This window comes from Leptodactylus fuscus, chromosome 4 (assembly GCF_031893055.1).
Source record: "Leptodactylus fuscus isolate aLepFus1 chromosome 4, aLepFus1.hap2, whole genome shotgun sequence".
Taxonomy (NCBI): Eukaryota; Metazoa; Chordata; class Amphibia; order Anura; family Leptodactylidae; genus Leptodactylus; species Leptodactylus fuscus.
Genome location: NC_134268.1, coordinates 138883605 through 138900714, shown reverse-complemented (window position 1 = coordinate 138900714; position 17110 = coordinate 138883605). Strand labels below are relative to the sequence as shown.

At 42.3% G+C, this 17110-nt stretch overlaps 1 protein-coding gene across 2 annotated transcripts in view; it reads left to right on the top strand.

The window, feature by feature from the left end:
• Nucleotides 1–17110, top strand: part of TNS3 (tensin 3) — a 216818-nt gene that overhangs the window by 186449 nt on the left and 13259 nt on the right. For both annotated transcript variants that reach the window (XM_075271073.1, XM_075271074.1), the window contains exons 24-27: nt 3710–3796; nt 6649–6780; nt 11627–11722; nt 13720–13797. In XM_075271073.1, the coding sequence (XP_075127174.1) occupies nt 3710–3796; nt 6649–6780; nt 11627–11722; nt 13720–13797 (393 nt within the window). The remainder of the gene's footprint in view (nt 1–3709; nt 3797–6648; nt 6781–11626; nt 11723–13719; nt 13798–17110) is intronic.

Here is a 17110-nt window from a genome sequence, read left to right as displayed (position 1 = left end):
CGTAATGATTTTACGGTCCGCAAGTTGCTGATCAGCAACATAGACAGCGCAGATGCCCGTAAACTGCCGTACTCGCCCATAGAGTTCTATGGGCGAGTCTGTGCAGTGCCGCAATTCACGGCCATTACGGACATGTTCTATAAATTGCGGACCACAGTTGCGGCCTGGCCACACCACGGATAAAATATCCGGTAGTGTTAGAGGCCGCATTGAATAGAATGTGTCCGCAATTGAAAACCCTCAATTGCGAACCATTTGCGGACTTACATTACGGCCATGTAAGACCAGCCTTAGTCATTTGTAAAGGAACAATTAGAGGGGACAGACTTGTTGCAGTATTAGCCTATATTTAGACGATCTGGCTAAAATGGCAATTTTTCCATTTTCCATTTTTCCAGTCATTTTGTGCGTGAAGGGGTATATGGAAGGATCTGTGAAAAAAAGACAACAATAAAGCCTAGCCCATATTTTGTTGGTCTGTTACTACAGACGTCAATATATCACCCATGTGAATAGCCCCCATTCATATGAACGAATATTAATGCTGCTACGTAACAGAAAAAAAATGGTCAATTATGATATAGCTTTTCCCTATATATTACAAGATAAGATAAGATAATCCTTTAATGGTCCCACCATTGGGAAATTCAGTGTTATAGCACCATGGATAGTACATTAATAATACAAAAGCTCCACTGTAGAGGCATTACAGTGACAGTAGGTACAGATAAGATACACTAGACTTTAGCTGGCCATGAACTGTGCTTGATTGTTTGTGCATTAACTGCCCCAAACACATGAACAAGCACAAGCTTCCAATGAGTGACGGCCCCCTTGGAAAATTAACAGATGAAAGTTGGTCAGTGCTAATAAAGGAAATTTTGTGGATGGTTGGGGGTTAGTTGTACAAACTCATGCCTAAACTACAAAAATCTCACACAGGTCATGTCGGTCTAGCCCATACACAAAAAATCATGGCAGATAGATGGCAGAAAAATTACTTAATGCAACAGATTTGGTCTGTGACCGTCTTTAGCAGTCTCAAATCTAGTGTGTGTGGGGAGCTGTCAGAGGTCATGAAGACATGCTACTAATGAGGAAATGTTGAATAGAGTTATTCATTGCTATTTGTGGCAGCACCAGTTAACATTTCTATTTTCTGTTCAGACTTGAATCAGTCATGCCAAATTATCTACTAGTATACATGTGAAAGTAGCCATGTAATTTTTTTTTTCACTGCCTCTGAAAGGCCTATTCAGCCAATTATGAGAAACAGTCGTTCATGGTATACTGATGTCCTTGAACATCCCTTAAGTGTTCTTAGAAAAGATCCAAAATTAGGGCTCGTTCACATGGGGCAAGACGCCAAATCCACCCCAGAATCCTCCCCCTCACAATAGAGGTCTATGTAGACCGCTAGCGTTCTTTTTTGCTGTAGCGGTGTGTTCCCGCTCGTGCAAAAAAAGAAGTGAGCTGCCCTTTCTTCAGGCTGATTCAGCTGTGGCGTCTGCCTCACGACCGCAGCCTCCGGACTAGGCCCATTCATTTGGGCCTATTCCAGAGTGGGAAGTCGCGGCAGGCACTTTTTGGTCCTATTCTGAAGCGGATTCCCGCCCAAAATCAGGACCAAAATACGTGGTCACTATCCCCGTGTGAACTAGCCCTAACTGCAGCCCATTGCCAGGTGTAAACCATGATGGACTGGCCATGGTCAACAAAACAGATCCTCCTCCATGTACTTTACATTGGCTAGTGTGAAAGACAAAAGCAGATGGTCACCAATGGATTCATTTGTTGTTCATAGCCTTTTTGGCCTCGAACATTACTCTGTAACAGGAACTTTACTGTATTCATTGTTATGGCTGAAGACAGTGTGGCATTAGAATTGTTGAGGTTTTAGATCAAGCACTAACTACTAGGTACATTGCATTATAATGTTAAGGGTCTAAAGCTGGCCATAACCAGCGAGATATTAATCTACCGTCCAGTGGCAAAAATTTGGAGGGAGCAGATATTGGTATGCTTCAACTAGATCTTTTTTTTTCTTTCCTCATAGTAGATAAGCTGATGCCAGAAAGTGTCTGGCAATAGTTAATTCTTCCATGTTCATGGACAGATTAATCAGCTGGGATCCATTCACAGAATTCTGGCTGACCACAACTTCATGTAGAAATATTTGGTCTATAATTTGGCCTCTTACAAACATACAGTGTAGTTCCTCCTGTATCTGATACAGAGCTGTTGGAAATTCATTGCTTTCTTTCACACATCCATAGAGTAAAATGATACCATTCGGCCTGCTCGCAGCCACTACTGTTACTGTTAACTTACTGAAGATTGATATATACAGATCACATTAAACTTAATAACAAAATTGTATGCGTTTAAGTTTCTGCCCTATAGCTGTGTGAAGGGATACAGGATTTTGAGCTTTCAGACAGATTAAAAAGCTGCAGACCCTCTCCAGATATAGTATAAAGTTAATCTACCAAATTAAACTGTTAAGGCTGCATTTACATCTGCGCCAGCATCTCTGTTGGAGACTGGCATAATATCTGTCTTAGAATTGGTGAAGGAAAAAGTCCTACATGATTATAGTCAATGGAGTGTGTCAGACTTGGTATGTTACTGCTAATTAAGTAGTCTGCCTTTCCGTTGTTCTGGTCCTTTGACCAGAACAATGGAGGTGCAATGCTATTGTGAACCTAACGTAAGTTGATGTCAGTAGTTAGGATGTCACCAAATACTAAATGCCATACAAGATTATATGTAAACTAGGTCTTATTCCCCAAGTGGGCCTTTATTTTCTATGAAAAAAATCATAAGGTCCTCACTCGCATGGGGAATAAGAGCTGGTACAAATATAATCTTCCAGGTGACGTTTTCTTTTGAATGTGTGGATGGATTTTAAAAGTGCCAAATTGATAAGGAGCAAGGAGAGCAGTAACTGATGTATGGCATATAGTATTTTGTACTTAGCGACAGATCCTCTTTACACACACACACACACACACACACACACACACACACACACACACACACACACACACATATATATATATAGAGAGAGAGAGAGAGAGAGAGAGAGAGAGAGAGAGAGAACACACGGACCACGTTGACTATAATATTGGGGTAATTTTAAAACTGAAATCGGCAGAGGATAAATCCCTTCATGCAGGACTTTTTCCTAGACCACTTTTCAGGCAGACACTGCAACTGACTCCGGCACAGATATCATTATTTTCTTTTTGTAACTTAACAAAGTTAAGTAAGTGAACAAAAGAGAAATCTATATCAAATCCATATTTGGAGTGACCAAACCTTCGGAGGAGGAGTTCCAGAAGTGCTGATATAGCCCACACAGAGCCCTGATCTCAACATTTGGAATTGCATGAAAAGACCGAAAGATTACATCCACAGATGTTCTATGGTTTCTTCTCCAAGATGTTTGGGGCAGCCTCCGTCCCACGTTCTTTTAGAAACTGTGTGCAGGTGTACTTAGAAAATGTAATGTAGCTTTGAGGGTTAAAGAGTGGTCACTCCAAATATTCATTTGATTATAGATTTCTCTTCCGTTCATTTTGTTGATTTGAAGGCATTCTTACTTTGCAGCATTTTTTCTACATCTGTCTAAAACTTTAGCACAGTACTGTATATCTTTCCCTTGCAACTTATGTCCATGTAATATGTCGCTTTCTGTTTTTTGCAGAACATACAGCGGATAAACACATGACTGTAAAATTTGTACAGGACACTTCCAAGTTCTGGTACAAGCCTGATATTTCAAGAGAACAAGGTACATTTACTTCTGTGTGAAGTGTTCTTAGCCATGCATGGCTCTTAAGGGAGGAGTAGTGGAAAATGCTAAGAAATAAACATTTTAGAATCCAGACAGTTCAGTTGCCATTAGTTGTACACCTAAAATGTCCTCTGGGCCTGAAATATAATTGCCATGTATTTTGATTAGACTGTTATTTAAAGAGGGCCTTTCACCAGTTCCACCAAGTCCAGTTCTTTACCTCAGTATTTTTCGGACTATAAGACGCACTTTTTTTCCCCAAAATTTGGGGGGAAAAGAAGGGTGCGTCTTATAGTCCGAATGTGGCGCCTGGCATCCGCTGTAATAGAGAGGCGGAAGCCGGCAAGTGATAGACGCCATTACAGGTGCCGGGGCCTGCGACATCGCTGCGCTCCTCTGCCCTGCATGAAGCCAGCAGCGGGAGGAGTGATGCTATTCCACTCCTCCGTCCCCCCGCCGCTGGCTTCATGCAGGGCAGGGCAGCGATGTCTCAGGCCCCGGCGTCTGTCCCTCCCCGGCATCCGCCTCTCTAGTACAGCGGATGCCGGGTCAGTATCAGCGGCCCCTTCTCCCCCGGGGCCGATCCCCACCGGCCCCGTACCTGTAAAGTTGCAGGCCGGCTCCTGCGCGGTGATATCGCAGGAGCCGACCTGTTCGGGTGACAGCCGGGAGCCTAATGAGGCTCCCAGGCCTGTCACTGCTATATATTAGTACCGCGGCTGGGTCTATGACCAGCCGTAATACTAATACACAGAATGTCCCATAGACGGCAATACGGGGGGGGGGGGGGGGGGGGGGGGGGGGGGGGAATAAAATAGTAAAAATAGTAAAAAAAAAAAAAAAAAAAAGCTTTAAAAATATATAATAAAAATATGAAATAAATAAAAGTTCTAAATCACCTCCTGTCCCTAGAATATATATATAAAAGTAGAAAATCATATATCATAAACCACCGGGTTTTTTTTTCAATAAAAGGTGATCTAAGCAATAGATATTCCCCAAAATGGTATAACTAAAAAGTACTTCTGGAGCCGCAAAAAAACAAACACTCTATGCATCCCTGTACAGCTGCAGGGTCACCTGTCAATGTGGCCTTGCAGCTGTTGCAAAACTACAACTCCCATATATTAAATATTTTACCAGTTTTTGCTTCAAAATTTTTTTTCCCTATTTTCCTCCTCTAAAACCTGGGTGCGTCTTATAGTCCGAAAAATACGGTAATAGCTTTTACTGCACTGATTCTGCCACTGATAGATTTATTTTTTCTCTACCCCTACCATTCCCGAGCAATCAGAGCTGTTAATTTTGGAGTCTGGTTTGCTATTTGGGCTCTGTATCTTCAGGTGGGCAGTGTCATGCAAGAGCACGCATGGGGTGTGATCCTCATCGCTGATACAGGCTGCCTATGAATGGACCTCTGAATCACACCCCCTGTCCTGACATTACCCTTTTGACACTACCGAGCATAAATAGTACATCAGGTATGAAAAATAACTTCACTCGTTGCTCAGGAAAGGTGAGGCCTTGAAAAAAAATTCCAAATGCGCTGGAATCAGTGGAGTAGCACATAATAATAGTTGCTAAAAACTTGAATTAGAGGAGGTGGTGTAAGGTCCTTTTTAAGCAATAGGCTAGGCCTACAAGGACCATTGCATGGAAACCTATTCAGAAGTATAAGATTGAAGTGACGTGCAGGATATTTCTGCAATTGTACGCTTCTGAATATGACTTGCAAAAAAACATGCAGGTGCTGCAGAAACAACACTGATATGAATGGAACTGCAAATCTGCTGCTAGTGATTTTGTCCTCATAGTGACAGCATCTGCACCATTACTAGTTACCCACTATTGTTATAGCTTTGTAAGGAGATATTCTTATCTTAGATATTTATAGCATATCCACAGAACATTTAGATAAAAGTGTGGCGGTTTATTGTATTTCGGGACTACTATGTATGTTGTAACTTTCTGCAGACTCTGCCTCAGTTGACTTTCTGGACAGAAATGTGTTTCCTATGGAAACATTTCATATCCTTTAGAATGTAGATACTTTTGGATGTATGATGTTTCTTATTAAATAACTTGTTCCACGAAATTCATTTATCATGGTAAATTTTGGCACTCAAAGACTGCTAAAGAACTTGGGGGGAAAAAAAAAAACAACCACGTGTTCAGTTGAGTTTGTGCTGAATGTACTTGATATTCTATGAAAAATTGGACCGTAATTTTTGCTGAGTTCTGACATCAGAGATGTATTTCCTCTGTGTAAACTGCTTACTTTCCTTGTGTGTAGTAATATTTATTATTTACTACTTTTTCAAATTTTTTGATTGGCACAACAGAGAGTGGGTGTAATTACAACCTGTAATTCAATGATGTGTGCTATGGTCATGAAAACATTAGCACACTTGTCTATACTGGCACAGCATTTCTGAAGAGCATACCATTCCCTCTTCAATGAGTTTGTTTGTAGAAACTTCAGCATGTTTGCACATGTAAAGTTAGGTGCACTGAATTTTTGTGCCAGGAACATTTCAAAGCAGACGGTGGCGTTTTCCTTTCCTTTCCCCTCTTCTGTCATCTCTGATTTATTATTGAACAAATATTTTAGCATTTTAAATTCTTTAGATTTATTTAAAGTGTACCTCCAATTATAAAAGCACTTTTCATACATCTAAATGTGAATAAAAGAAACTATATAATATATCTTATTATTAAATAAATATTTATATGTATAGGGATTCTGTGAAGGTTACAATACCTTCAATAAGAAATATAATTCCTTGCAATCTATCCTCTGTATTGGGCATTTCACTACAACTGTTATTATCTCTCTGATTTACATGCAGCTATTGCCGTTCTTAAGGACAAGGAACCTGGTTCTTTCATTGTTAGAGATAGCCATTCCTTTAGAGGAGCATATGGGTTGGCTATGAAAGTTGCTACACCACCTCCATCAGTTGTGCAGCTCAACAAGAAAGGTAAGGGAATGTCTTGAGCATGTGCTGGATAAAACTTCACGCAGTAGGCTCACTTTATCCCCCATGTAGTCATAAGAAAATAGACCACTCATATATATATATATATATATATATATATATATATATATATATATATATATATATATATAATTTTTTTTAAAACCTACTGTATCCTGCACTGGCCACTAAGCCTAACAATAGACTGGCAATTGCAAATTCTGGAAGTGTTTATTTGTAGCAGTTACAAACAGGATTCCAAAATAAGATAAAACCTCTATAGGTAAACCTATTCACCCATGGTTGAATCCACTACTGACGATAGATTGTCACAGCCCAAATGTAGAAAACTTATCTATGACGTGTAATATGTACATGTTTCTCGGAAATCTCTCACAAATATGATACAGGCAAACAAGAATTTTATGAATGTCTCCAAGTTTGCTCTATACTAAGAAAACTTCCTTACCTATACCTAATCTCCAACACATTCTCATATTTACAAGACCAAATACAGGCTCAGAAATGTATTTTCATATACGTGGGTATTCAACACAAACACTATAATTTTCTAGAAGAATGGAAGTGCTGGAAATATACAGTCTCTCCTTTCCTCTTCCATTTTGAGTCTAATCCAATTTCACCTCATAGTATTCTTATATTTTGGTGAACAGTGGTTATTATTGTCTGTTATTTTCTCAATAACCTGCAAGTATACAATAGCATACCCCTCTTTTAGTCTATATTACCCTGCTTAATGTTTGTTCAACAACAGTTATTACAGTATATTTTTGAGTTTTGTGATATGGAAAAATTATATTACACATGCTTGTAACTTCACAAATGTGTACTGTACTTTAAATTAAAAGCCCAATAAAATTCTTAAAACAGAAGTTTACATGTATGAATAAGGCCCGATTCACATCTGTGTTTGGTATTCCATTCCAGGAGTTAGCTAAAGTAGTTTGAGCGGAAACCACACGGACCCCATTATAGTTCATGATGTCTGTGTTGTTTCTTAGCTGTGTCCACACAAATCATTTGGAGAGAAAAGTACTGTAAGCAGCACTTTTCTCTCCACATGTTTCGCATGTGGTCTCTTAGCTAATCGCTTTTTATTGCGTATGGGTTTCCATTCGAGGGGTCCCCAAATGGACTACCCGAACGGAATACCGAACACAGGTGTGAATGGGGCCTAAGACTCATGAATAGAGATGAGCGAACAGTGTTCTATCGAACACATGTTCGATCGGATATCAGGGTGTTCGCCATGTTCGAATCGAATCGAACACCACGTGGTAAAGTGCGCCAAAATTCGATTCCCCTCCCACCTTCCCTGGCGCCTTTTTTGCACCAATAACAGCGCAGGGGAGGTGGGACAGGAACTACGACACTGGGGGCATTGAAAAAAATTGGAAAAAGTCATTGGCTGCCGAAATCAGGTGACCTCCATTTTAGACGAATAGTGGATTTCAAATCCGGGTCATATGAGAATGTGAACTTTGTGACTATGAGACAGGGATAGCTGTACAGGCAGGGATAGCTAGGGATAACCTTTATTTAGGGGGGAATGTTATTAAAAATAACTTTTTGGGGCTCTATCGGGTGTGTAATTGTGATTTTTGTGAGATAAACTTTTTCCCATAGGGATGCATTGGCCAGCGCTGATTGGCCGAATTCCGTACTCTGGCCAATCAGTGCTGGCCAATGCATTCTATTAGCTTGATGAAGCAGAGTGTGCACAAGGGTTCAAGCGCACCCTCGGCTCTGATGTAGGAGAGCCGAGGGTGCACTTGAACCCTTGTGCACACTCTGCTTCATCAAGCTAATAGAATGCATTGGCCAGCGCTGATTGGCCAATGTATTCTATTAGCCTGATGAAGTAGAGCTGAATGTGTGTGCTAAGCACACACATTCAGCTCTACTTCATCGGGCTAATAGAATGCATTGGCCAGCGCTGATTGGCCAGAGTACGGAACTCGACCAATCAGCGCTGGCTCTGCTGGAGGAGGCGGAGTCTAAGATCGCTCCACACCAGTCTCCATTCAGGTCCGACCTTAGACTCCGCCTCCTCCGGCAGAGCCAGCGCTGATTGGCCGAAGGCTGGCCAATGCATTCCTATGCGAATGCAGAGACTTAGCAGTGCTGAGTCAGTTTTGCTCAACTACACATCTGATGCACACTCGGCACTGCTACATCAGATGTAGCAATCTGATGTAGCAGAGCCGAGGGTGCACTAGAACCCCTGTGCAAACTCAGTTCACGCTAATAGAATGCATTGGCCAGCGCTGATTGGCCAATGCATTCTATTAGCCCGATGAAGTAGAGCTGAATGTGTGTGCTAAGCACACACATTCAGCACTGCTTCATCACGCCAATACAATGCATTAGCCAGTGCTGATTGGCCAGAGTACGGAATTCGGCCAATCAGCGCTGGCTCTGCTGGAGGAGGCGGAGTCTAAGATCGCTCCACACCAGTCTCCATTCAGGTCCGACCTTAGACTCCGCCTCCTCCAGCAGAGCCAGCGCTGATTGGCCGAGTTCCGTACTCTGGCCAATCAGCACTGGCTAATGCATTGTATTGGCTTGATGAAGCAGTGCTGAATGTGTGTGCTTAGCACACACATTCAGCTCTACTTCATCGGGCTAATAGAATGCATTGGCCAGCGCTGATTGGCCGAATTCCGTACTCTGGCCAATCAGCACTGGCTAATGCATTGTATTGGCTTGATGAAGCAGTGCTGAATGTGTGTGCTTAGCACACACATTCAGCTCTACTTCATCGGGCTAATAGAATGCATTGGCCAATCAGCGCTGGCCAATGCATTCTATTAGCGTGAACTGAGTTTGCACAGGGGTTCTAGTGCACCCTCGGCTCTGCTACATCAGATTGCTACATCTGATGTAGCAGTGCCGAGTGTGCATCAGATGTGTAGTTGAGCAAAACTGACTCAGCACTGCTAAGTCTGCATTCGCATAGGAATGCATTGGCCAGCCTTCGGCCAATCAGCGCTGGCTCTGCCGGAGGAGGCGGAGTCTAAGGTCGGACCTGAATGGAGACTGGTGTGGAGCGATCTTAGACTCCGCCTCCTCCAGCAGAGCCAGCGCTGATTGGCCGAATTCCGTACTCTGGCCAATCAGCACTGGCTAATGCATTGTATTGGCTTGATGAAGCAGTGCTGAATGTGTGTGCTTAGCACACACATTCAGCTCTACTTCATCGGGCTAATAGAATGCATTGGCCAATCAGCGCTGGCCAATGCATTCTATTAGCGTGAACTGAGTTTGCACAGGGGTTCTAGTGCACCCTCGGCTCTGCTACATCAGATTGCTACATCTGATGTAGCAGTGCCGAGTGTGCATCAGATGTGTAGTTGAGCAAAACTGACTCAGCACTGCTAAGTCTGCATTCGCATAGGAATGCATTGGCCAGCCTTCGGCCAATCAGCGCTGGCTCTGCCGGAGGAGGCGGAGTCTAAGGTCGGACCTGAATGGAGACTGGTGTGGAGCTATCTTAGACTCCGCCTCCTCCAGCAGAGCCAGCGCTGATTGGTCGAGTTCCGTACTCTGGCCAATCAGCACTGGCCAATGCATTTCTATGGGGAAAAGTTAGCTTGCGAAAATCGCAAACTGACAGGGATTTCCATGAAATAAAGTGACTTTTATGCCCCCAGACATGCTTCCCCTGCTGTCCCAGTGTCATTCCAGGGTGTTGGTATCATTTCCTGGGGTGTCATAGTGGACTTGGTGACCCTCCAGACACGAATTTGGGTTTCCCCCTTAACGAGTTTATGTTCCCCATAGACTATAATGGGGTTCGAAACCCATTCGAACACTCGAACAGTGAGCGGCTGTTCGAATCGAATTTCGAACCTCGAACATTTTAGTGTTCGCTCATCTCTACTCATGAACAGCTTTTTAGAGAGTGAGATGATAGCTGTCATTTCATTTGATTTCCATGATAACTTGTCGTGTGTACAGGCGCTGTGACAGTATTACACGACTTATTCTGCAGGTTTAGCAGTTTAACCCTCTGCACGCTGTATCTGGAAATTGGATATACTCTAAGCTTGTGAGTATGGATTAGCTGCCATATACTACACACACTAGGTATTCTCTCTAACTCTCTCACACTCAGAAATAGTCCCAGGACATAGAGAAGTAATGACCTGTACTGATGTGAGGAGAGCACTTTGGTTGTGTTATAAGCCTTATATTCATCTCCAGTACCAGTCTAAGCCTGAGTTTCTTCTTTTGTGCTCGCTCCTTTCCCACCTCCATGGACTTTTATATAGATGCCAGCTGAGTCATGTGACCTGTAGCCTATCTCAATACAGTCACCAGCCTATTTACTAGTTTTTCTATATTTTACAACCACCATATTTAAACGGGTTGAACAGGCAAAAATTGACAACCCTTTTAACTTTTAAATCAGCTGAGGGCAGGGTAAAATAAATGCATACTCCTCTGTCCCCACTGCTCTAGTGTCGTTCCGGTCCTTCTGCTGAACAGGTCTCTTCTGGAGTTCTGCTGAAGCCGCTGCTTGGCCTTAGTGGTCACATGACCACTGAGGCCAATCAGCGTATGGCATACGATGTCACTACCTGTGACATTATGGGTCTCTTCCTGAGGCTGCTTTTTTTTTATTTTATTTTATTTATTTTTTTACTGCCCCCAGCTGATTTAAAAGTGTATAACACGTGAAACTGTCTTACTAGCAAATAGATTTTGAAGTCTCATTCAGTAGTTATACTTGGTGAATTTACAGTAGGTGTAAAGTTTCCTGTATACAAGGACATTATATGAATGTATTCCTATTTACAGTGTTTTTTTTTCTTCATTCTAATAGGTGGAGATTTGACAAACGAACTTGTCCGCCACTTTTTAATTGAATGTGTGCAGAAAGGTGTCCGCTTGAAGGGATGCCCCAATGAACCATATTTTGGTAAATATTGTGAATGTCTTTCATTTTGCAGTGATTATTAAAGGGGTTATGCAGTTATGGACACTTATCCCGTATCCACTGGACAAAGAAATAAGGGTCCAATTGCTGAGGGCCTGACAGTTGGGTTCCCCAGTGATCAGAAGGACAGAGTACCAAAAGTCCCCCTAAAGCCTCCTTTTGACCCGTCTCCGTTCACTTCCATGGAACTGCCAAGACTGTATTCTTCGACAGCATCTGCAGCTTCATAGAAGTGAATGGCTCGCCGGACATGCAAGCACACTGGAGCTCAATTCACAACAAGGCTTTGGGAGGACTTTTGCCCCCCCCCCCATCCTTCTGATCGCTGAGGACCCAGTAATTGGGCTCTCAGCAATCGGACGTTTATCCTCTGACCTGTGGATAGCGGATAAGTGTCCATAATGATACAACTCCTTTAATGCAACTTAAAAACAGTACTTTTTATTGTGCAAGGAGTAAAAACTGTTTATCCAGTTTCTGCATGGGGTGAGTAATAGTGAGGGATTTGAAAGTTCGCATGAATTTTATATTCAGTGCGTGTTCACAAGCAGTAACTGATTAACCCTGTTTATTATGGATTTATGTGGAACTGGGAAGATGACACAATAATTTCTGGTTATAAATAACCAGTTATTACAGAACCTTGGCTAAATCAGAGTAAACTGCTGTTCCAGGTATCTGTATACATGGTTCCCCTCCCTCTTTTCTCTCTCTATGGTAATCAAGGTACAATATTTTGACCAGGACAGAAATGTATTTTAATTATCTCTTTAATAATTGAATCAGAATTACAGCACAGGATATAGTTGGATTAAATTATATGTATCATATGCATAAATAGGCGTAGCTATTTACTAACAAAGAGAGCTGCACACTATATAGGCAGATGATCAGTAGATTGATGCATTCTCATCCGATGCCATGGGGGTACATATGCACACTATGGAAAAGAATTTGGCACGAGTAGACATTCTGTTTTCAATAACGTGAGTGATGTAAAAAAAAAAAAAAAAAAAAAGAGAAAAAAAAAACACAGAAAAACAGTATGTAATACTGATGCTGAAGAACAATGTTATTTGAGTTTACTTCTGAAGTAGTATTTAAAGAGGACCTTTCATCAGATCAGGCACATGCAGTTTTATATACTGCTGGAAAGCTGACAGTGCGCTGAATTCAGTGCACTATCGGCTTTCCCGATCTGTGCCCGGTGTAAAGCACTATCGGTACCGTAGGGCTTTACAGTCAGAAGGGCGTTTCTGACACTTAGCCAGAGACGCCCTTCTGCCCAGCAGCGCCTATCGCTGTACTGTGGAGCGGGGAGGAACTCCCCCCTCCCACTCCTGATAATACTCATCTATGGACGAGCTGTGTGAGCAGAGGGAGGGGGCGTTCCTCCCCGCTCACACTGTACAGCGCGAAAGGCGCTGCTGGGCAGAAGGGCGTCCCTGGCTAACTGTCAGAAACGCCCTTCTGACTATAAAGCGCTACGGTACCGGGACCGATAGCGCTTTCCCGATCTGTGCCCGGTGTAAAGCGCTATCGGTCCCGGTACCGTAGCGCTTTATAGTCAGAAGGGCGTTTCTGACAGTTAGCCAGGGACGCCCTTCTGCCCAGCAGCGCCTTTCGCGCTGTACAGTGTGAGCGGGGAGGAACGCCCCCTCCCTCTGCTCACACAGCTCGTCCATAGATGAGTATTATCAGGAGTGGGAGGGGGGAGTTCCTCCCCGCTCCACAGTACAGCGATAGGCGCTGCTGGGCAGAAGGGCGTCTCTGGCTAAGTGTCAGAAACGCCCTTCTGACTGTAAAGCCCTACGGTACCGATAGTGCTTTACACCGGGCACAGATCGGGAAAGCCGATAGTGCACTGAATTCAGCGCACTGTCAGCTTTCCAGCAGTATATAAAACTGCATGTGCTCGATCTGATGAAAGGTCCTCTTTAAGTAAACCCATGTCTAACATGTATTTGTTTTTTTTGCAGGAAGTTTGACAGCTTTGGTCTATCAACATTCAATTACACCTCTGGCATTGCCATGTAAATTACTCATTCCTGATAAAGGTATGCATCTCAAAAGTAGAAAGTTCTGCTATCTTTTTATAGTAAATAAACTTTTTTTTTAATGAATGACTGAATTTATAAATGTTTGGCACAGCTCTGTGACATAGTTGTTGGTGTATTAAAAGAGATTTAAAACCTTATTTTAAAAAAAATAAAATGCATGCACTTGTCTGCCATAGCAGTCCCAGTATAGAGTTAGGGCCGTTGCTCTAGTGAAGCTGCAGAGACATTGCTCAGGTTAAAGAGGTCCTTTCACAGTCTTTGCCAACTCTATTTACATTTTTTCAGTAGGTGCCACTCTACTGAGAGCAGTGCTGTTAACATTTTTTCTTTAGCTACTACCATTCCCAAGCCATCGTTTCTGTTACTTTAACCACCCAATATGCTAAGTAGGCTGTCTACTTTCAGCTGGGCAGTCTCAGGCTGTTCCAACTATGCAAGAATCAACAGAGCAGAACCTATTGCAGAATGCAGAGTATCAGAATTAGTGCTTAGCTACTTCCAATAGTCTAGATGTAAATAATACTGTTTCATGTTGCAAGTATCACAAGTCACCTTCAAAGCTCAATTAAATGTAACTAAACTAAACTTTAGATTTTTTTTTTTGGCCACTTTTGTTGTTTGTTTGTTTTTTAATTTAGATTGTGAACCACATATGTACACAATGTACATTTTTTTTCCTATCAGTATGTCTTACAGAATGGGAGGAAATCCACAAAAATACAGGGAGAGCATACAAACTCCCTGCAGATGTTGTTCCTGGCGGGATTCGAACCCAGGACTCCAGGGCTGCAGTGCTAACCACTGAATCACCGTGTTGCCCCTACTTTTGTGTCATTAATATATTTTGTAGTGACGCATTTTGGCTCCTTTCTGTTAAATCCTGCATTTCTTTATTCTTTCCCTTGTTTCTCTATTGAGACCTACACCCTGCTTCTCACTGTGTACGGTGTAATGGAAGGGACTGTAAGGGGGTCACTTCAGTTATTTATTGTACATTATAGCAGGTAGAAACATGTTAGTTTCATATGAAAGAGAAGAAAATAAGATGACAGTTCTACCGATCTTATTTCCAGAGATATCAGTGGAAAAGAGTTAGGATTAGGATACATATCTCCAACTCTGAAGCACATTTCTACCTTTTATAGTGCCAAGATATAATTGGACATCCATGCTTTCCCTGCAAATATACAAATCACCTGTATGCTGTACACGGTGAGAAGCAAGATATAGCTCTCAAAAGAGAGATGAGGGAAAATCCAGTGGGGTCCAAATGCTCAGCCACTAACCAATCAGAAAAATGACTTACCTCCCTCTTTCCGAATGGGGCAGTTAATGGGCAACAGACCTTTCTTTTAATTTTAGTGGTAGTGCTGGAGATAGCCAAGCACTGTACTTCAACTCTCATTAAAATCAATCCATTCAGAACAGGGGGTGAAAGTCACTCATTCTCCTGGTCAGTAAGGGTCTGAGTGGTTGGACCCCCATTGTTCTGCAAGTTATCCCGTATCCTATGGATATGACTGTTTTCATGGGAAACCCACCTTTAGGCTTGGGCTCCAAGTAGCGTACCGCAGCAAAAAAAAAAAAAGCGACAGGAGTGCATTCTGGTTTTTACTTTAGCACTTTTCACAGAACCTTTCATAGACTTTATGCTTCCATTATACCGATAGGGAAACCGCCAGCGTTTCCGTAGGTATACAGGGGGCACGCTCTTCATGGCCCAGCGATGATGCCCACCTTTCTGACAGTGGATAGATATCGGTACTGAAACTAACACCTATATCTTGCAAACTGAGGCGCATAGATATCATAGTATTACATAGTAGCCATTAAGTGGAATTAAGGGACCAAATAATACATGGCTAGGCCATATAACAAAAGAGGGAGAAAGTATGGTTGGGTTGGTTACGCTAGAGTGGGAGACACTATTGCAGAGGGTATGGTTTTGGGTGGTGGTTTTGTTTTGTTTTTTTGGGGGGTGGGGAGGGTAGCGCTCCTGGGAAGGTAGCTGTGTGTGTGAAACATTTCAGTTATACACACTTCTTTACGGCAATAACTAGTTGAAGGATTCTGTGTTATGTAATCTTATCAAGAGGTTTTGCTAATGATTCTTTCATGCAGAGGAGTTACTTTATTTACCACGTAAGTACTCGCATAGCTCATGCTGTGGCAGAAGTTTCAACAGGTGGTTGCCCAGTGCTGTTAAGGCTGTTCTAGTAAAAACATGGGAGTGAGCACATTCCTGCAAGAATAGGATGAAAACCATAAGTAATAAACGTTATTTATGTTTCCATTTTTGAAAAGTTCCTTTCAAGCTCTTTTTTCCACTACTGATATAGTCCATATATATATTCCATAGTTACATAGCTAGTACAGTTGAACAAAGACTTATGTCCATTAAATTCATTTCCATAAGCATCAATGCTATTTTGCTCTAAAAAGGCATCTAAGCCTTAATGAAGCTGTCATCTGTGACTGCTGTGACCAGCTACTGGGGTATTCCACAGATTCGCAGATCTTACTGTGACACGGCCTTTTTACTTATTGAGATTAAATGTTTTATTTCTCCAGACAGAGGGAGAGTGCCCCCTTGTCTTTTGAGGGGGTTTTACATGGAACAGCTTTTCACCATATTTCTTGTATGGGTCATTTATATAGATTTATCATATCTCCCCTTAAGTGCCTCTTCTCCAGACTAAACAGATATAACTCCTTTAGGCTAAGGCCCAACCGGGGCGTAAACGCCACCGGAAGAATCGCAGTGTTTTAGAGTCAGGACAAAGTGAACGGTATTCTAGTGAATCTCATGCCCACTTTTGGAAGTTGTAGCTTGTCAGTTATACCTACAGAAACTCTGGCGGTGTCCCCATAGGTATAATTGTAACAGAAAGTCCTCAGAGGAAACCTCTGCAAACTTTCTGTCTAAAGCGCTGCGAGAAGAACCGCAATGCGTTGCCGCCGCTTGGGGCCCTTAGTCTCTCCTCATATCGGAGGTCCTCCATGCCTCTTATCAGTTTTGTGGCCTTCTTTTGAGGACCTTTTCCAACTCTAGGACATCCTTTCTATGAACTGTTGCCCAAAACTGAACTGCATAATCCAGATGAGGCTACTTGACTTATAATCTCCATCACCTGTCGCACCAAACACTTTATTTCTGTGTCCTTTAGTGTATGAATATGTATCCCTTCAGAAAGTGTTATACCATGCCTGATGAAGAGACCTGAGTAGTCTCAAAAGCTTGCAATCTGTCATCATTTTTGTTAGCCATTAAAAAGGTATCAACTACTGAAGACTCAATTTTTATATATCA